The sequence below is a fragment of the Malania oleifera genome, chromosome 5 (assembly GCF_029873635.1).
Source record: "Malania oleifera isolate guangnan ecotype guangnan chromosome 5, ASM2987363v1, whole genome shotgun sequence".
In the NCBI taxonomy this organism is placed as follows: domain Eukaryota; kingdom Viridiplantae; phylum Streptophyta; class Magnoliopsida; order Santalales; family Ximeniaceae; genus Malania; species Malania oleifera.
The window spans coordinates 52923288-52945553 of record NC_080421.1 but is presented as its reverse complement, the minus strand read 5'-3'; the positions used below and the strand labels follow the sequence as shown (position 1 = coordinate 52945553).

Genomic DNA, 22266 nt, shown 5'->3' with positions numbered 1-22266 from the left:
AATTTTATGTTTTAAAGATGTCAGTTTGGCACAAGTTCAAGAGTAAAGATACTACCATAGGAGATTTCCTTTCAACCTCAGTGTTCTAAAAGTAATGAGGAATCATGCATGCCATGCACTCACTCATCATTAATGTCCCATTTAAATAAACATGTGCATTCTAATCATTATCAAGATCTTAGATAGGAAGACCTTTATAAACTAACATGATTTGTGAATTAGCTTACGACCTACCTCTTTTTTTAGCATGTTAGTGTATTGTTACTCAAGGGTTTCTATGACTTTTTGATAAACTATACCGGCAAAGGAAGAAATGAGAAACTTGAGGACCATGGCAAAAGAATCAAAGCAATTGCAACTTTATGAAAAACATGCCTTACCTGTAAATTATGAAAGTAACCTCCTAGAATCTATTAGATTCAATGAAACAAAGGGGGACATTTAGAAGATTCTATCTTGTTGGAGAAATTGTCTAAAGATGATCAGGAAATAGTCTACAAGAAGTGTGGTAGAATCATAGATTTTTTGCTTATTCTTGTGTAGTGGGATGGTTTAAATGCAATGATTCAGTGTTAGGATCCTGCATATAGGTGCTTCACAATATGGACAATTGGACTTGTTGCCAACAATTGAAGAATACCAAGAACTCCTCAAAATACCCAAGGAAGTAAAAGAATGTATTTACTTACCATAACACAAGTCAGATGCAAGTAGGGGGTTATCCAGATTGATCAAAATCTAAGCTAATGAGTTGAAGAAATCTAAGTGTGAGAAAGGGCTCACTAAAGGGTGGCACTCAAGCTACTCAAAAAATATTGTTGAAGAACTTCAGACAAATGATGACTCAAAAGTACGGTTACAAGTATTGGCACTTGTTATTTAAGAGTTAGTCCTCCTTCCATACCCCACATCATTGATGAAGTAGTAGCTAGTGTATTTATTGAAGTAGAAATGGTCAATGCTAATTTGGTGCCTACAATACTATTTGAAACTTTCCTCACCTTGAATTTTTTTTTGTGAAAAAGGAGAAAATTCATTGTAGTGTTGTACCCAATTGTTATTTTTCTGGATGGTTAATCACCTCATGCCCAATAAGGAAGTATTCAAGGAATATTTTTGGACTTTTAGAGACCTTCCAAAATAATTCTAAATGTCCATGGAAGAATCACATTAGATGAACATAGGTACACACAATTAGTAATGTGTCTAGGACAATATACCATTGGATGGCAATTTGGATGCTGCCAAAACTTGTCATTATATAATGCAAGAAATTCTCTTGCTTACCATTTCTATGGGCAAGGGGATGTATCACCTATGCCACAGGCCTCATGCTCCGCCAATTGGGACATTCGCCATTTATTCTAAGAACTGCTGACCTAAAGGAATGTTGCTTCTATTTCAAGGAGGGACTGAATCCTAATAAGATGAATGAAGCTAAAGCATCTTGGTCAGAGCTTCGGAAATTAGAAAACAATAAAGGGTCAGACGTCCATAGGATATCCAACATCGCAAAAATCAATGGGGCAAAGCTTAAAAAGTACCAAGAGCACTTGGCCCAGATAGGCTCCCTCCATGTTGGGACTCCCTAGAAGACTATTTTGAAGAATGTTTGGCATAGGAAGAAGCCTAATATATAAATTTGAGGGATGAGAACAAAACTCTCAAGTAGGAAAAGAGGAAAAATGCAACTATAAAATAGGGAGTTAGCAAAAGAGCAAAAGTGGCAATCGTAGTGGAGGTTATGGTGAAAGATTTGATAATCAATAATGAAAATCGCCATGCACAACTAGAATATACCCAAGTGAAGATGGAACAGCTACAATGCATGCTTAATTAGCAAACACCTCAATTACATGAGCTTTCCTATGCTTACGCAACTAAGAAAATGAAGTGCGGTCAATTATCATTAATAGTCACTAATCATGAAAATAAATTGGTTCAATCAACTAATCATATTCATGGGATGGGGGATATGTTGCCTTTTCTAGGTTTCATCCCATTTTAATAATGACAAACAAAGACATCTAATTCTGTTATTGAGTATGTTTATAGGGATTAAGGTATTAAGCATAATAACATATGCAAATTGGAAAGCTATGAAAGCATACGAGACGATGATATTTGTCTATGAAAATGGAGCTTATAAAGATCAAGCTGGAAGACTATGACAATGGTTATGGAGCACATGAAATCCAAGCTTGAAGAAATTAGAACAATTTATTTCATGTATTTTGCAAATAGGACCTATGTGAGTACACTCTCATTGATTTCATGAAGAATAGGACCCTAGGCACTCTATATTTCATTGAAAATCATTTTATAAATGTGTAAAAATTATTTCAAAGCGTTAAAATCATTTTTGGAATGAAAAACCCCAAAACAAGATTCTCTAAATCCCCTTCTTCTTTTTTTCCACCGCATTGATGAGCAATTTTCTCAATCAATAACTTTTTATCTTCAAAAATGTTCAACATGAAATTTGTAGGATTTTTTCATAGCTTTCTTTTTATACCAATATCTCCCTATTTGGAGTTCTCTAGCAAACTTTATGCACAAAATACTGAAGGGTGCTCGCGGGTGAAATTGCCCATAAATTTGGGCGACTAAATTCTCAATTCGGTCGACTGAAAATCACGGCAAATTGCTACAACGGCCATAAAATGGCTAGTTTTCAAAAGATAAATTATTTTTAAAAGCTCAACGGCTTTAAACTGACTAGTATACCATCTTGCCTATAAATACAAGGTTTCTAACTCGTTTTAAAAAGGAGAACAGGAGATATATACATCCATCATACAAATCCAAGCTTTTTATCTTTTGTTGAAAATCTTTCTCAAGCACTTTGCAAATTTCTTTGTTTATCTTTCAAGTGTTCATCATCTAGTTACTCATTGAGCTTCATTTCATAATCATATTGAAACTCAACCTACTAAAACGAGAGGGGCGACTCGTCCTAGTGAAGGAATGCAGTGCTCTGCCCAAGCAAAGGAGAGAGACACTTCACCTACGTAAAGAAAAGAGTCATCTCCGCCTAGTGAATGAGGGATTGTAAAAGGCATATCTGCTTACTAAAAGAGAGCTTCGCCTATTGAAGGAGTGCATAGTGGAATCCTCAAGTGAGTTGCTTGAGGCAAGGATATAAGCAAGGATTGCCGAACCTTGTAAAAATACGGGTTTTATTCTCTCTTCCCTAATATATTTAAATTAAGCACATTTATATTTTTTCATATTTGTTGTGAATATTGATTGCATTTGCTCATTTAGATCACGTCCTTAAATTGTGATTATAATTGTTAAAGCATTTGCATAAATTTTTTAAATACTCAATTTACCCTCCCTCTTGGGACAACACCATTTCTAACAATTGGTATCAGAGCTCGGTTACAATAAGTTTAACCATTTTTGTATAAATATCACATGACATATATTGGTGTATCCCTATTTTGTGAGGGTTAATCCTGTACAAGGCCTCCAATGTTTTGTGGCGTAAATTACACCTTCTGGAAACAAAGAATGAAAATTTTTATTCAAACAATTGATTGGAGGGCTTGGAGAGTGATTGTTGAAGGCAACTACGTGCCTATTGAAATTGTTGATAATAAATAAATTCCTAAAGTCGAAAGATGAAATGGATGATAATGACCTAAGATTAATGCAAATCAACTCTAGTGCTATAAATGTTTTGTATCGTGCTTTAGATACTAATGAATTTAATAGGATCATAAGTTGTCAAAGTGTTAAGGAAATATAGGAAGAACTAGAAAATACATATAAAGGAACCAAAAAGAAGAAGGCTACCACTTGGGATGATTTGGGCTCAAGTGATCAAGTAGTGGCAAATTATTGCTTGATGGCATTAAACGATGAAAATGTACACATCTCTCCCTCTACCTCATTTTAATTATTGTAATGAATCTTGTGAAGAATCATATGATAATTCTTGTGATGAAAGAATGCCTTCTTACAAAGAACTACAAGAAGAATAATTTTTGGTTCACAAGATTCTAGTAAAGATGTCCAAAAAGAACATAATTTTGAAAAATAAAAAAGAAAGCTTGGAAAAAGAATAGTAGATTAAAAGAATCTCATGCCACTCTTAAAAAGGAAGATGATTTGAAAATCACTAATTTAGAGAGAAAGGTAGAAGTGTATATTGAAATAATCTCCAAACTTACAAGTGAAAAGGATAACTCCAATAAATCCCTAGGAGTTAAAAAATAATAATTTTTTCAAAAAGAATTCGGGTTCCTCTTATAAATCCTATGGTCATAATAATTTTTATGCCTCATCAAGTAAAAATAGGGATTATAAGCCAAATCCTTTACATACATACAAAACTTGCCTATATTGTGAAAAGAAAAGGCACATTCGTTACACTTACTCATTTAGAGGTGCTAGAGGCAAAGAAAGAAAGATGGTATGGGTTGTCAAGAAAAAAAAACCCTTAGGACCCAAGAAAGAATAGGTACCATAAAGAATTACATAATTTTTAAAATAGTTCTTCCTTAGATGTTGGGATTAGTTATTTAATATGAATTGAAATAAAAGGGGATAGTGATGACTAAGTACTTGGATAGTGGATAGCGCGCAAGATGTCAAGTCCTAAGTATACGCGTAAAAATTACTTAATTACTATACTAAGGACTTTAGAGAATTTAAGCCAATATGAGAAATTCAAATGATAAATCCAATATGATCCTTTAATTGTATATATCATTGTTGATTGGTTAATATATGAAAATATTGGTTATAGTTCAAGGGATGTGATAGCATGCTAACTTAGGACTAGAAAGGAATGAAATAGCATCTACTTGAATGGGACATTAGTCTCGACATAAATCCATATCATTCCTCGAAAATGTCCAAAGTAAAGGTTAAGGGCTTAACTGGCCTATTTGAGGGTTACAATAGAATTATTGTAATAACCCGAAAAAAAAATTAATTAAAAATTATTTAATTAAAATTATTAATCAATTAATTAGTTAAACATTATTAAGTTAATATATTAAATAAATAAATAAAAATAAAAATAATTAATTAATTAAAATTAAAATTAATTAATTATTATTATTAATTAAATTATATAATATAATATATTAATATATTAATAAAATATATATTATAGTTAATGGAAACATCCTGAAGCTTCAAAAGAAGCTTTAGGCAATTGGATTGAAAAAAGAACTCAGAAGTCCTGCGCCTCTGTCCTTCACTGTCTCACTCTCCGTCGTCTCCGTCTCCGTCTCTCTCTCTCTCTCTTCAATTTTGTCGACTTAACGAGCACCTATCGAAAAATGGAAGGTGTCATTGGATTCCTAGTTCCGCCACCGACATTTCTACTGGAGCGGATTTATCGTGGGAGCGATGTAGGTACCACTCCTGGGGAAAGGTATATTTCCCTTAATTTCACAATTTCTCGTTAAATCTGCTATTAAATCGACGATCAAGCACCACCATGGGGTCCTAGTCGTGATCGTCGTCATTTTGACATAAATAAAGTTTCAATTGGGGTTTTCTAAGCCCCACTCCAAAGCGAGAGTGGGATTTGAAAATTTTGGTAATTTGGTTATATTTAAGGGTATGTTTATTTATTTAGAATTTATGGGTTTAGAAAATATTAAAATAATATTTTATTTAGGATTTATTACATGGAACTAGAATTTCTAATTTCAGGGTCTAGGTGAGCGCCGCAGGCATCTTTTTGGGGTCCCTGTTGGCGTAATTCAAAAAATCAAGTAAGGGGAAAATATATATTAAATCAGAATTTAATGAAAAAATAAATTGTGTTATATATACATGTATATTTTTCGGTATGAGTTTAAAAATGCCAACCATTTAAATTACGTTTTCCGAGCTTAGGGTTGTTTATTAGATATATGCGAAAATGAACTGATGAAAATGAAACATATTTTTAGGATAATTATGTAAGAAATGAAAAGTATACTTTCAAAATATAAATGTTAAATGTAGGCTGGCTTATTTTACAGGAAATATATGAATTTTACTACTAAATTGTGTGGCATGAGTAAAATAAAATTTTGTGTGGAATTATGTTATATATACGAGATGCAAGATATGCAGAAAATGAAATGAGTATGAAAATGATATATGAAATATGTTGCATGTGAGTGTTAACAATCATGGAAACAACCACGACTGAAAGATGCTAAAGCCAACCAACCACGGCTAAAAAGATATCGACCACGGCTGAAAGGATGCCAAAGCTAACCAACCACGACTGAAAAGATGTCGACCACGGCTGAAAGGATGTCAAAGCTAACAAATCACGGCTGAAAAGATGCCGACCACGGCTGAAAGGATGTCGAAGCTAACCAACCACGACTGAAAAGATGCCTACCGCGACTGAAAGGATGCCGAAGCTAACCAACCACGGGTAAAATGATGCCGAGTATTTATAAATTAAAATAAAAATGAGTATGAAATGAAAATGAAATGGAAAAGAACGAAATGGAAATGAAATGTGATATGTGAACAATGCAAAATGGGAAAAAGTCATATAAAGTGAGACACTATGAAATGTCAAAGCTGAGAATATGAACAAATGCGTATGAATGAATAATGACAGAAGGAATAATGTATTATGATATTAGAAGTATCTATGTCTATAGAACATGTTATGATTGGGCAAGGCAAACTCTTCGCCTGAGGGCTTGCTGAGAAAGACGAGTGCACTAGTGGCTTTAGATGTGGCAGTAGCTGCATAACGTATTAAGGTAGAGGGAACCTACTTGTATGGGCGGGTGGATTTCCCTATCCTTAGGGCCTTTTCCAGTAAGCTATTGTTGAATTGTGTGAGTACGAGATCAATCTAATACTTGAGGGCTTACTGAGTAAGGTGAGTGCCCTGGTATGCTTCAATTGTGACCTTCAGGTTGCCTAAGTATCAGAGCAAAGGGGTGCTACTTGTATGGGTGGGTAATCACCCCTATCCTTGGGTAATCTCGTGGGTTAAATTTTTTGCATGTATTTGGATAGGATTAGAAAATAATTTCAGAAATTATGTTAATGATTTTCAAATGTTAAATATTATATTGTTATATAAACTCATATTGGCCACACACTATTTTAATATATTATTTCTTCCTTTACTGAGATGTGTCTCGCCCGAATATAAATGTATTTTTTTTTCAGGACCTCCTCAAGGTCGAGCTTAGAGAGCTCGAGGTTTTATAGCATTATTGGGAAATACAAAAAGAAAATCGTATATTTCTATGTTAATTTTAGGATGTATAAAATTTATATTTTATGTTTTATGTCTTTACGTTTTAAGTCTGTTGAGAAATGATGGATTGTGAAAATACTTAATATTTTTGGGAGATATGTGTATATATGAGAATACAGGTGATGGATGATTTATTATGGATTATAGTTAGAATTAATAAACTCTGGTATTATGTTATATGGAAATTATGTTTATATTTTCCGCTGCGTATATTATGAATTATGGATTATCAGGATTTTATCAGGTATAACGCGCTGAAAGAGTTCGGGGCGTTACAATTATCCATTAACATATCTAGTAATTTATAATTCAATTACAAAATTCAATCTTCAAAACATGGATATTTTTGAAAGCCTAAAGTGTATTGAATATCTACAATTGTTCGATATGTCTTGACACATACCCAATCTATGTTAAAAACTTTTAAAAATAATAATAAAGGGCAACCCAGTGCATGAAGATCTAGCGTATGCGGGATCCAGAGAAAAGGCAGACCACGAAAATCATCGATACTTCCTTACATCGCAAAGGATATTTTTGAGACACTTCTTGCATTGAAACACTATGTTTTGTTATCTCTTTTAATGCAATTAACAAAACCCACACCCCTCTTGCTTTCTTTAAAAAAAAAAAATATAAGAGACTAAAAGTCAAGATGATCTTTGCATTGATTGCACATTTGATATATAAGAATGAAATGAAATCAGAAGGAGTGAAATTAAATTTACAACTTGATTTCATCACACTTTCCACTCAAAAATTCATTTCATTCCTTTCTTATCTCAATCCCTTGACATAAATGGTTGGCTTTGGAGCACTAGCTGTACCACCCAATGCTTGGTACCATCAAACCCCCCCTAATATTAAAATGTGCAATCTATAATTTTGCATGCTTATATTTCGACTAGCCTATTTGAGGGTTACAATAGAAATTAAACAATAAAAGTCATTTACAAAAGATTTTTACTTATTTCAATTGTCATATACGATGAGATTGTCCTTATTAAGCGAATATTGAAATATAATAATTAAGTAAAATAATTGTAATAATTTTTTATTATAGTACTTTGTAATTCTATTATATTAATCACATTTTATAATTATTATTTGATTCAAGGATAAAATGAGCATTTATTTAATCAAGTGTTTCATTTGTTTTAGTTATAGAAATATTAACCAAACAAGTTATTGGTTTTCAATTTTTAGTTTCTATTTCTAGTTTTTAATTTTTATTTTTGACTTTCGTTTTCATAAATTTTGACGGTGATACCAAACAGTCCCTTCATTTTTTAAATTGAATATTTACACTAGTTTAAGTTTAGAGGTAGTGTTTAAAATGATGAATTTTAGGGTTTAAATTTGGACTTACGTGAATTTGAATAAAATGTTATGTAAAAGTGTATAAAGTTTCCTTTAAGTTTACACAAATATAATTTTAAGGTTTCAAAAACTATACTCCCAAACACTATATAAAAATCAAATTATTGTAATTAAAACTTTAAGAGAGGGAAATACAATTAAGTTAAACTTTAGAAACTTGTCATGTAGTTTATATATGCATATTTGATGTCCAAATGTAAAGGTCCATGGTCTCCAACTAATTGTTTGAAGACACATCATAAAATTAAATTTAGAGGCATGCCAATCAACTACCTAAAGGGGTTGTTTGACTACTTGCGGGCTTTGTCCAATGGCTAGTTTTAGAGAGGGTCAGTCGACTAGCCAAAAAGACTGGTTGATCGCCTCTAGATTATTTTCCTCCTCTCTTTTTATTTGCTTCCACTTTTAACACATTCAAAAAGACCTTTATTTTGGGAGGTAGAAAAATTACTATCACCATGAACCAAACCCTAAATTGGGTGAAGGGGGTAGAGAGTTTACATATCAACTTCATTTTATAGTAGAAACGAAGTTCAAGAATCATGCATCTCATTTGATGTGACCTTACTTGCACATGTATCATTCAGTAACGTGTAGTGGACTCAGTGATAGGCTTGGGGCCTTAGTTGACATGCCTCAAAGTACTCAACCTATCATGTTCATAAAGTGACCTTACTTGGAAGCATATCATACACTTACATGCAGTGGACTCAATGGAAAGCACAAGGCCTCGGTGGATAGACCTTGAACTACTTAACCTTTCATGTTCTTGATAATATCCCATTTGAAATACGTTTCATAAGATGCTTTGCTTTGGGTTGTGTATCCATAATGATGTTGAGCTTGAAAGGAGTTGTGCCCAGTGCTTGCTAAAGATGGAGAGTTAGGATGTGCATGTGTTATTTGCAAACATGAATGCCTATGGAAGGAAAGGGGAAAGCAAAACTTCCATTAAAAAACATTAAAAAGAAAGGAGTGGATAACGAACAAGGTCCAAGTTGGGTTGAGAGCTAGGGTAATTCATTATTTCGTTGTGAGGAAACCTATGTTCCTAATAAAAGATTGATTATAGTGGAGATTTCACCAAGACTTTGTGGATATAGGCATATTTTTGAACCATATGAAGTTATGTTCTTGTTTCATTTTATTTTTCTTTTGATTTACTACGTGTGCATAACCTAAGGACATCTTTTGCAATAGTGGGCTTGTGCTCTTTTGAAAACCCAATAAGCTTTCATTTTTGGGACTATGTTAAAGATATTAAAGACCATTCCTAGTGTAACACCTTGAAAATTCTAGCTATATTTTTTTTTTTCACTTTACTTAATAAAATATGATACCACAAACTGTAAACAAAGTCAACCTGAACCCAAAGTGGGGTACCGAGCATGTACCTGTCATATATACATTCTAACTACGCAGTGGAAAACATAACATACCACCACTTTATATATAATACCGGAGTGCTAGAGTCTCTAAAATATACATACAAACTTCCCAAAAATACATTAGAAATCCTAAGGATTTTCAAACATAACTCCAGACCCCCAAAATAAACACATATCCTGTATTCCTGAAACTACACCTCCACTACCTTAGAGCTCGCTCTGTGTGGCTACCTAGATTACTTGAAATGTTTAAGATTCCTAGGGTGAGACACCTCTCAGTAAGACGGAATAAGTTATACCAGTGTGTGGCAGATGAGTTTTAAACAAATAGAATAAATGTTAATTTAAACTATAACTAAAAGAACAATTTAATGTACCTACATATCATAACTCACACCCATGCCATTTAAAATATACATTTTGTATTTGAGTATACTTCTAGCAGTAATTCATAGTTTTTGTTTCTATAAATCTACGTGTATATATAATTGTGAAAATTTTCCAAGATGGATAACTGTAATCATGAATTAACCCCGCATGATCGGGTTGTGCGGCCCGTGGACTAGACTTAACCATGGCTTGTAGAGACTTGAAAATTATAATAATTAAATAATAGAGAGGAGGGAAAATCCAAAGAGGAACAAAGCAAGGTTCGTTGATGAACGCCCTAGTTTCATCGACGAACTCCCATATAGGTTCGTGGACGAATTGCAGTGTCTCGTCATCGAAGAGATACTGAGAAGGGTGATTTCAGACCCTTTGGTTTGTTGACGAGCTCATCACCTTCATTGACGAACTCCCTTCTTTGGTTCGTCGACGAGTACACGTGGCTCATCAACCGAAGCCACATGGACAACTACCTATATATAGTCAGAAATTGTTTTTTCAGCGAAAGAATTGTTTTCTTACTATTTCTCTCTTTAAAAATTCGGCCTTTTCACCTTCTCTCTAAGATTCCGACCTCGTTTCTCCTTTATTCGATGATCAGAAGCTATCACGATGATCCTGGGGAGATTCTCTATAACTTACCCGAAGTAGAATTTTGGTTTGAGAACTTCAAGCACCATCCCAAAATTAGGGTAAGTAGGATATTTTAGGATTTTCATAGTTATCAGGCTTTTCTGAACCCATATTTTGTACTAGATGTTGATATACTAGTATTTGGGATGATTAAACTAGGGTGTCGTGATTTTAGGGTTTGGGTTTCCAAACACCGCAGGCATGGGTTAAGGATCCCAGCGGGTGTTATCTCAGGAACTTAGGTAAAATGATAAATAGTTTATAGTTTAGAAATGTGAGTAAGATGATTATTCTAGATATTTAGTTGATTGATAGAGGAAACACACACGCACATACACACACGCACATACACACACGCGCGCGCACGCGCACACACACACACACATATATATATATGTGTGTGTGTGTGTGTGTGTGTGTGTGTGTGTGCGTGTAATTTCAGGGTGTTAAAATTACGAACGCTGCAAGCATGAAACAAGGAAATAATAAACAGTTCTCTGAAAGTCAAGTAAAGGAAATATGTTATGCTAGTTAAATTAGAAATATTATCAGCAAAGTATAGTATTTGAATATGGATTACAGAGTATGGTTTTGAATAAATTAAAGCATGGAAATTATATAGTATTACAGATGATATTTATTGAGTTTTATTAAATTGTGTGGCATGAGAAATACTAGAATATTTATAGAATTTTATACAGATTTACAGACTTATGATTATATAGTTTTTACAGAGTTATGAAATACACCTTATATAGTTTTATTTATAGAGCTATAGTTATACAGAATCTTACAGAATTACAGTTTACATGGTTATACAGAAATATAATTATATAGTATTTTACATAACCATGTTTATATAGTATTTTATAGAATCATGTTTATACAGAATTTTATAGAACTATGGTTATATAGCATTTTACATAACCATGATTATACAGAGTTTTATAGAACCATGATATACAGAGCATAGAACCATGACATATAGAAATACAGATTTACTGTTAATACAGCGTCATGGTTAATACAGAGAATTACAGCATTATGGTAAATACAGTTTATATAGAATCATGGTAAAACAAATAGATGTTATATAAAAATAGTATTATGTAGTATCAGACCCTGATGGAACAGAGCAATTTACAGAGCACGATAACGTAGTTATATAGTATAGACAGTGCAACCATACGTCTCAGATAGAGTATGGTATTGCCGATTGTGCCACAGGCAGAGTAGAGGGCTCCCTGGTGTCCATACCAGGTGGAGCGGGTCTTTCGTGCTATAGGCATATACAAACATATGCATATAGTTAGACTAGCACTAGTAGTGAAACTAGTGTTTAGTCCCACCTACGGGCCGCACAACCTTGTCATGAGGGGTTAAATCATGACATATAACCATTTAGGGAAGTTTTCAGAATGATGTATATATATAGTATACACAGAAAACAGAGATTACCTATTATAGTTAGAAGTATGATTGAATAGATAACTCAGAAATTCTTTATTTTAAATGATATAGGTGTGGGTTATTATAAAGATACTTTTACATGGTTTCTCATTTATAGTTTAATTAAAGATTATGTTTTGTATTCAGACTCATATGCCACACACTGGTAATAACATGTTTCTCCTTACTGAGAGGTGTCTCACCTTAGCATTTTGAACATTTCAAGTAATCTAGAAAGACATACAAGGCCAGCTCAGAGATAGAGGAGGTGGCTGAGTCGGCATAGTTTTGGGGTGAGTCTCATGCTGAGTAGTAGAGCCCTTGGTATTATGGGATTTTTGAGAAATGATGTACATGTGTGTATATACTTATAGGTGGATTAGTAGTAGTCTGGTATTGTGTATTTTGGGTTATGGTTTGGATATTTATGTTTTTCCACTGCATAGGTAATATACATGGAATGCACAGGTTACCACGACATCTACTTTGGGTCATGATGATGACATATATTTATATATAGTGTATCAGAGTTATGGTATATATAGTTTGAAAAAAAATGGTATGAATTTTTGGGTCATTACAATTTGGTATCAGATCCTAAGTTGTTAGGTTCTGTAGACTATAGAGCACAGTGGGAAACAATACTAGAGTATAGGAATAGATCAGGAATTTAGTGAATCAATGTTGGGGAAATTAAGATGAGTATTTAGGGTTTTGTTTCGTGATTGAGAAGCAGAATTTCCGTAATGGTTTCTATGTCTTTCCTAGGGTGACGATTTCAAGAAAGTCATAGTAAACTACTATTGGGTTGTGTTTCTTAATTACTGGATTGAATCTTAAATTGAGAATAAGGACAATAAATTAATTGAGGATATGAGATTTCAGTTAGATAAATATGTCAGTTATATTACGCAAACAGGGTCCTCAGACTATGTTTAACTTCTTTTCAGGATGGACCCCGAGGGTAGCAGTGCCCACGCCAGTGGTGATGATGGTGCAGGCCCTGCTAGTGTGGGTGGTGGTGATTCAAACGCTGTTCTACGTAGTGTGACTCAGTAGTTTATGGCTGAGATTGCGTAGAGCTCTAAAGAGCAGGGAGACCTATCGACAGATTTACCATCGAGAAATTTACTAAAATGAATCCTCTAGAGTTCTTAGGAGGAGCCAATCTTGCAGTGGCTGAAAACTGGATGCAGGAGATCAAGAAAATACTGACGGTGCTCCACTATACAAATGAACAGAGGGTTCTCTATGCTACCTATAAATTGACAGGTGAGGCTAAAAGATGGTGGATGACTATGAGATTATTGGAGGAGCAGAGACGTGTACCAGTGGCTATGACTTGGTGCCGATTTAAAGAAATCTTCTTTGATCATTATTTTCCTACCACCGTCAGAGAGGCTAACATAGCAAAATTTCTGAAATTGACTCAGGGAAATCTCACGGTCCAGCAGTATGCCAAAAAGTTCATTGAGTTATCACGCTTTGCCCCTTACATCATCCCAGATGAGGTGAAAAAAGTGAGGATGTTTGAGAGGGGCTTGAGGCAGGATATCTACTAGTAGGTGGCAATCTTAAAAATGTAGGATTTCTTTAAATTGGTTGATAAGGCCACAGTGGTAGAGGAAAGTAGTTAGAAGGATGCAAAGACCTCAAGTCACAGAAAGAGGTCCATGCCTCCGGATTTTCAGGTAAGGTCTAGTCGAGGCCCTTCGAGGGGAGATAGATATGATAGAGCTCAGAGACAGGAGAGAGGAGATCATGGGTACCAGGGTGAGCAGACATACCTCGTTTGCCCTATTTTCGGTAGGAGACATACAGGAGCATGCTGGTTGGGAAACAATGTTTACTACAGATGTGGTAGCCTTGGACACATAGCACGGGAGTGTCATTGGCCACCGAACAGTGCACCAACCCCTAGATGGATTCGGAGATATAATCAGGCACCCAGGGGTGGTGGCCAACATAGGAATACAGAACTAGCGAGGGTTTATGCATTGACGCCAGAAGACGTTGAGATTGTCAGAGACGTTGTGACAGGTATTCTTACTATTTTACCATATAAAGTTGTTGTTTTGTTTGACACAGGTGTCACCCATTCTTTTGTGTCGTCGGGATATGCTAAATTATCTGGGGTTAAGGCACAACTGTTAGATGTTGACTTGTCAGTAGCCACGCCAACTAGATCAACAGTGAAGTGTAGGAAGGTACTTAAAGACTATCTAGTGGGTATTCAGGAGAAAGTATTACCAGCCGACCTCATAATATTAAATATATAGGGATTTGATGTGATATTGGGTATGGAATGGTTGGAAGCTCATTACACAAGCATTGATTGCCATAAAAAGGAAGTGATCTTCAGACCCCTAGGTGAATAGGAATTCAGATTCATGGGATCACGTGTGTGCACCTTGCCATGGCTGGTGTCGGCTATTCAGGCGAGGAGGTTGCTTCAGGGTGGTTGTCAGGGGTATGTTGCCTATATAAAGGAAATGCTAAAGGAAAAATTGAAACAAGTTGATATTTCGGTAGTCAGAGAATTTCCAAATGTGTTTTTGGAAGAATTACCTGGGTTACCACCAGATTGAGAGATAGAGTTTATCGTGTATTTACTACTAGGATCGGCATCGATATCTAAAGCACCCTACATAATGGCTCCAGCTGAACTAAAAAAATTGAAAGACCAATTGCAGAGGTTGTTGGATAAAGGATTTATTAGACCTAGTGTGTCGCCTTGGGGAGCACCAGTCTTGTTTGTAAAGAAAAAATACGAGACTGTGAGGATGTGTATTGATTATAGAGAAATAAACAAAGTGACAGTTAAGAATAAATATCCTCTTCCTAGAATTGACGATTTATTTGATCAGCTCCAGGGGACCCAGGTCTACTCCAAGATTGACCTGCGATCGGGATATCACTAGGTAAAATTTAGAGTAGAGGACATCTCAAAGACAACTTTTCAAACTAGGTAAGGGCACTACGAGTTCTTGGTAATGTCGTTCGGTCTAACTAATGCACCGACAGCGTTTATGGACCTAATGAATCAGGTGTTCCATCAGTACTTGGACCAATTTGTTGTGGTATTTATTGATTATATATTGGTATACTCAAAGAGTTTTGAGGAGCACGAAAAACATCTAAGGTTGGTATTGCAAGTAATGAGGGAAAAGAAATTGTTCTCTAAATTTAAGAAATGCGAATTCTAGCTAAAGCAGGTCACTTTCCTCAGGCATGTGATCTTTAGGAATGACATATCAGTAGACCCGAGTAAGATAGAAGCAATGGTGAATTGGGTGAGACTAGGGAATATTTAGGAGGTCAAAAGTTTCCTAGGTCTAGAAGGGTACTACAGGCATTTTGTGGATGGCTTTTTTAGATTGTCAAGTCCACTAGCACGACTCACCCAAAAAAATGTGAAATTTGAATGAACCAACGAGTGTGAGCAAAGCTTCTAGGAGTTGAAGCAGCAACTTGTCTGTACACTGATGTTATCTATTCCGTCAGGAGAGGATGGATTTGTTATATACAGTGACGCATCATTGAGAGGACTCGAATGTGTGTTGATGTAGCATGGGAGTGTGAAAAGAATTACCTGGTACATGACTTAGAATTAGCTGCAGTGGTGTATGCTTTAAAGATCTAGAGGCACTATCTTTATGGTGGGAGATGTGAGATCTTCACTGACCATACAAGTTTGAAGTATTTCTTTACCCAGAAAGAATTGAATATGAGGCAGAAAAGATGGCTAGATCTTATTAAAGACTGTGATTGCACTATCAGCTACCACCTAGGGAAAGCAAATGTGGTGGCTAATGCTTTGAGACAAAAATCAGTGGGAGTAGCATTGTTAGTAGTGGAGATTCAGCATCTGATTCAGATGGGTTTGGAGAGGCTCGGTGTGGAGTTAGTAGATGATGATCACTAGGCATTTATTGCTAACTAAGTATTATAGCCTACCTTGTAGGAGAGGATTAAAGCTGCTCAGAGGAATGACACAGAATTGGTAGAATTGATAGATAAAGTGTAGGATGGATAGGGAAAGGAGTTCAATATTTCAAATGATGGAGCTTTGAGGTTCCGTACCAGGCTATGCATACCTGCAGATGTTGAAATTAGGGGATCTATCCTAGAGAAGGCATATAAACCCCTTTACACGATGCATCCGGGAAGCACTAAAATGTCGGGACCTCCGAGAATCTTTTTGGTGGAGAGGCATGAAGAAAAAAATAGCAGAGTTTGTGGAGCAATGTTTGACGTGTCAGCAGGTAAACGCTAAGCACCAGAGACCAGCAGGACAATTACAACCCCTCCACATTCCTGAGTGGAAGTGGGATCATATCTCCATGGATTTTGTCATAGGTTTAGTGCCAACGTTACATGGACAAAACACCATTTGGGTGGTTGTAGACCGACTAATGAAGATGGACCACTTCCTTCCTATTAAAGTCAGTTACTCCATGAACAGACTCGTAGAGTTATATATTCAGGAGATAGTTTGACCCCATGGAGTGCTAATATCCATAGTTTCGAATCGAGACCCACGTTTAACATCAAGATTTTGGAGGAACTTGCAGGAAGCTTTGGGGTCTTAGTTAGCATTTAGCACGACATTTCATCCTCATACTGATGGACGGATAGAGAGGACGATCTAGATACTTGAGGATATATTATGAGCGTGTGTGCAAGATTTTGGGGGTAGTTGGACCCAGTATATACCACTGGTTGAGTTTGCATATAATAACAGCTATCAAGCTAACATCGGGATGGCACCTTACGAGGCATTATATGATAGGAGGTGTCGTTCTCCACACCACCACGACACGAGTCTATGCTTTGACACGAGAGATGTTGAGGCGGCAAGTGATGTGGTGACAGGTACCATTTCTATATTGTCGTATAAAGTTACTATTTTATTTGATTCAGAAGCGACTCACTCTTTCATAGCTCGGGAATTTATTAAATTATGGGGTATAGAAACTCAATCTTTAGATGTCAGTTTATTAGTAGCTACGCTGATCGGGACCACAGTGTTGTGTAGGAAGGTCTTTTCTAGTGAACTTGGTAGTTCTAGATATGCATGGTTTCGAGGTAATTTTGGGAATGGACTGGCTAATTGCCAACTATGCTAGTATTGATTGTCATCAGAGAGAAGTGGTATTCATACCTGCAGGAGAGCAGGAGTACCAATTTGTGGGGACATGTGTGCATTCCCCACCATAGATTTTGTCAGTAGTTTAGGCGAGGAGATTGCTTTTGGAAGGATGTCAGGGGTACCTAGCTTGTGTAAAAGAAGTATCAGAAGGAGAATCCAGATTAGAAGATATTCCAATAGTGAAAGATTTTCCTGACGTGTTTCCGAAGGATCTGTCGGGATTGCCTCCTAATGATGAGGTCGAGTTTACTATCGACCTATCTCTGGGAACATCACCAATTTCTAAAGCACCATACAGAATGACTCCAATAGAATTGAAAGAGTTGAAAGAATAGATACATGAATTGCTAAACAAGGGGTTTATCAAGCCTAGAGTGTCGCACTAGGGAGTGCCAGTACTATTCGTGAAAAAGAAGGATTGGTCAATAAGAATGTGCATCAACTATAGAGAAATTAATAAAGTAACTGTCATGAATAAATACTCGCTTCCCCGCATAGATGATTTGTTTGATCAGCTATAGGAGACACAGATTTTCTCGAAGATTGATCTGCGATATGGGTACCATCAAGTTAAGGTCAGGGTGGAAGATATTTCAAAGATAGCGTTTCAGACTAGATATGGCCATTATGAATTCCTAGTTATGCCGTTTGGACTAACGAATGCCCCTGCTGTATTTATGGAAACAAAACTCAAATTTGAAATTCGAACCACAGTTAGAAGAATCAAATTTTAAAATTAAAATTAAAAATGACTTGCTTTTTGAAGACCTAGGAGTTACCTTACATAACCTAGCCTATTTATTTCTGAATTTACGGGATCTTAAAAATGAAAATTTCAAATAGGGACTTGAACAAGGACTGCACAAACGGGACTCATATTTTGAAAAGGACTCAACTGAAAACGAATGGGATTCCAATGACCAGTGCTAAGACTTAAGGTTAGTTTCATTATGCCTAGTCTTCTTTGGGTTGCATGGTTAAAATTGGGGTGTCTACAAACTCTATAAGTATGATCCCATTTTGATAATGACAAATCACGTTATTTCTTACCTGTGCACTAAGCTTATGAACAGGGTTAATTCTTAGCATGCACGGTTGGTAAAGACGCAAGGATGCCATAAGGACCACAAAGATCATATCACATGATTGACACCTAAAGAGCAAAAAGGGGATGAAGACAATTTTTTTGTATTGTAATTGCAATTCAATTTTTGGTCTATAATATTACAGTCTGCAATATTTGCATCTCATGCATGATAGAATTTAATGCTAAAAAAGACCATAGATTGACCATTAGGTTCCACAACCCTTCAATTAATAATGCTATAACTTATTCATACAGAGTTGAATAGGTTTAAGGGCAAAATGATTATTTTTAAATAGCCTTGGTCGACTGACCCTTGAAGGCTTAAATTGCCTCAGACGACCATCCCTATTTTTTTTTATACACACACCTTTCTAGGTCGACTGACCAATAAACTTGACCTCTTCCAGCATCCTAGGTCGACCGGTTAATCAGTTCAAAAATGTTCTAGTCGACCGAACCTTATGAGGGGTTGACCACCCCTTTGCCTGGGTCATCTGAACCTGCGAAGGGTTCCGAATCACCTTTCGTTAGGTCGACCATCCCACTCCTTGGTCAATCGAGCGTAACCTGAAAAGTTAATTTTTTGGCTTGGATGGTCGACTGGTGAAACTCTTAGCCGGCCGAACCTCTCAGATTCATTAAGTTTAATTGCGGTAATTGGGGTTAAAAACATAATTAAACTTTCTCAAAATTCCAAATTTGTCCCCAGCGGTTATATTTTGAAGGAATTCGATATATACCCCTTCATTTTCTTTGATTAACAACTTGATTAGCAAATTGATTAAGAAAAAATTCTCTCAATTTTTTTATACTCTCATTCCTCATACTCCACATTCTCAAGCATACTTATTATACTCTCTCATATTCCTACTTGCTATAATCACTTTGAAGTAGAGAGTATTAATTCCTTATACTCCTTATTTACAAACCAATTGCAAAGTGGAGGGAGTTTTACTTTTTAATTGTTGTGTGTGCATTGTCATATATCATATCTCTTGGCATATACTCTCACATAATCATTCATTTTTGAAAATCTTTTCAAAGAGTTTGCTAGTGTGATTATTCCCATATTATTTCATATACATATAAATATTGATTGGGAAAATCTATTTATTGCTTATGAGTCTTGGCATTCTAATTGCAAGTCTTGAAAGCTTACATTTTATCTTTGATAAATCTTTTGCTAGCTTAAACTCTAAATAGCAGTTGTGCTAAATATTTGAAAAATTATTTTTGAGATATTTGTTTGGGTTTATCAAAGTTCCTTTGATTATCCATTTTTTTGAATGTATCATCTTGAATCAAAGGTTATACTCTCACATATATTTATATATATACTCACACATCTTTTGAGAGATCACATATAAATTTTAAAGGTCTCACTTGAGCATTAATTCCATATCATTTGTCAGTGCATTGATCATATTGAGGTACATATCTGCTTGTGTAAGGAGCATTTGTATTGTACGCATAATTCTTATTGATTGATTGTATTCTAGGCGTGGCCTGGGGTGGGTCTTCTCCGCCCCTTTAAGGAGAGATTGTAAAGGTTGAGGTCAGCTTTATAAATTTGACTTGAGGTATTCCTCGCCTAGTAAGAAGAGGTTTTGTAATTGATGCCGCTCTACCCGCAAGTGAGTTTTAGTGGAATCATTGAGCTTGTGAGTTAGAGACGGGGACGTAGGCACAATCGCTGAACCTCGATAACACATTTGGTGTCATCTTTACTTTATCTGCTTTACTATCATGTGCACACTTGATTAAATTTATTTTGAGCATATTATTTGTGAATTCATCTAACTGTTTATTTTATATGATCATTAGATTGACTTTAGGTTTGTGAAATATTGCTTGTCGGAATATTTGACTCAAAATTTAAAAAATCTCCAATTCACCCCCTCTTAGGATTACACTAAAAACAATAGAAGGAATTAGGATTGAAATTACAATTCTATTCTAATCTCGATTTCTTTAACTAAACAAGCAATAAAAATGGATCAACACATTATCCATGTCGCCATATTATGTAAAAATATCAATGACAACATTCCACAAGCCACATCTAGTTCAAGCATTTTATCAAACAACTCAACCACATCTTTGAAGAATCCAAAACTTACATGAAAGGACATTTATAAATTTATCTAAAATGAATGTCAACATAAAACATTAGCTTTAAGGGTAAAACATTTTTAAAGCATGATGGTGCATGGATTATGTGTGTTACATGCATGAGCATACAAAAATCGTTGGTCTATTTATCCAGAAAGGGAAAAATGGTTCGATTAAGATTATTTTTAAATAATTTTCAATTAAAAATATTAAAATTGAAAAGAAAAGCTCTGTATGAGCTAACCGGATCATGCGGCCTCCACAGATGCAGGACTTTTCCTTAGCCCCGACCTAGAGAAGCGCGAGAAGTCAACACCGGCCCACTGTTCTTCAAATACAAAAATCCTTTTTGCCTATTGGCTTTTCTTTATCCCGTTGTTCCTTTGGATCCGGCCTGGGAAGAGAAGGAAATGGGGCATGGTGGCTCGAAACCCGGTACCTCTGAGACTTCAGATGATGTCGACGATCACGAGAGTCCGGTGCCTTCGTCCTCCCGCATCGCCCGGTTCAGAGACAGGCTTCACCTTCGTCATCTTCTTCATCGCGGCGATCGGCGTCGCCTCCACAGCAGCGAATCAAGCTCGAATCCGCCTCGACTTAAACTCACTGCTGACGATTTCGCCGGAATCGCTCTTATCACGCTCATTAGCGTACGATTATTAATTACTTCTCTTCTTACCAACAAACAGTACACATGCTGAACAAACACAAAGAACATATATTGTGGCGCCGGACTCATTTGGAAGTACTTTCCTTGGTTTTCAAAGCTTAGAATTGCATCAATTTTTGCTCTTTAAAGCAGGGAAGAGTACTCCTAGAATGCTCAAACTCGTTATTGTCTCTATGAACGCTTCTTGGATATATGCAGGCTGATATGAAGTTCAAGGACAAATGGCTTGCCTGTGTTTCTCTTGGGGAACAGACCTTTCGAACGCAAACCTCCAATCAGTTAAGCTCTCAATTCGCTGATATTGCTTCCTGTTGTTCTTGTTGATATACTTCTTCATGTCTATGTATGACGATTATAGTCTAGTAGGGAGAAGACATAGAAAACGGAGGAAATTTAAATTCGTCATTTTAGCGTATGAGAAAAAGTGGTGGAGTGCCTGTGGCTTTTTTCTTTTCAGGTGCACCTCCTTAAATAAAATGTAAAATAATGTAAAATTTAAAACCATTGGAGAAAAACCTCAATAACATTATAAGGTTATGGAAGGAGAATGATTCTGAGGAAATCTAAAAGGAAAAATATTGTAATTTTTCCAGCTTATTCAATTCTATTTGGTCCCGAAAAACTGGCACCCAAGTTTAGTTTTATTTTTCACTTTTCAAGTGGCTGTTTCTCATGTTTCCAGGCCACTGATTAGTGTTGAAATCTTCCTACAAATCCACCTCCACTCTCATCTCTAATGATGGTTGTTGCAGATGTACAATC

At 35.7% G+C, this 22266-nt stretch overlaps 1 protein-coding gene across 1 annotated transcript in view; it reads left to right on the top strand.

Annotated features, from left to right (window-relative positions):
- The first annotated feature begins 21086 nt into the window (after window positions 1-21086).
- LOC131156138 (phosphatidylserine decarboxylase proenzyme 2-like) overlaps window positions 21087-22266 on the top strand; it is a 118569-nt gene continuing 117389 nt past the window's right edge. The window contains exons 1-2 of the mRNA XM_058109586.1: window positions 21087-21484; window positions 21703-21782. Of these exons, the coding sequence (XP_057965569.1) occupies window positions 21245-21484; window positions 21703-21782 (320 nt within the window). The 5' untranslated portion in view covers window positions 21087-21244. The remainder of the gene's footprint in view (window positions 21485-21702; window positions 21783-22266) is intronic.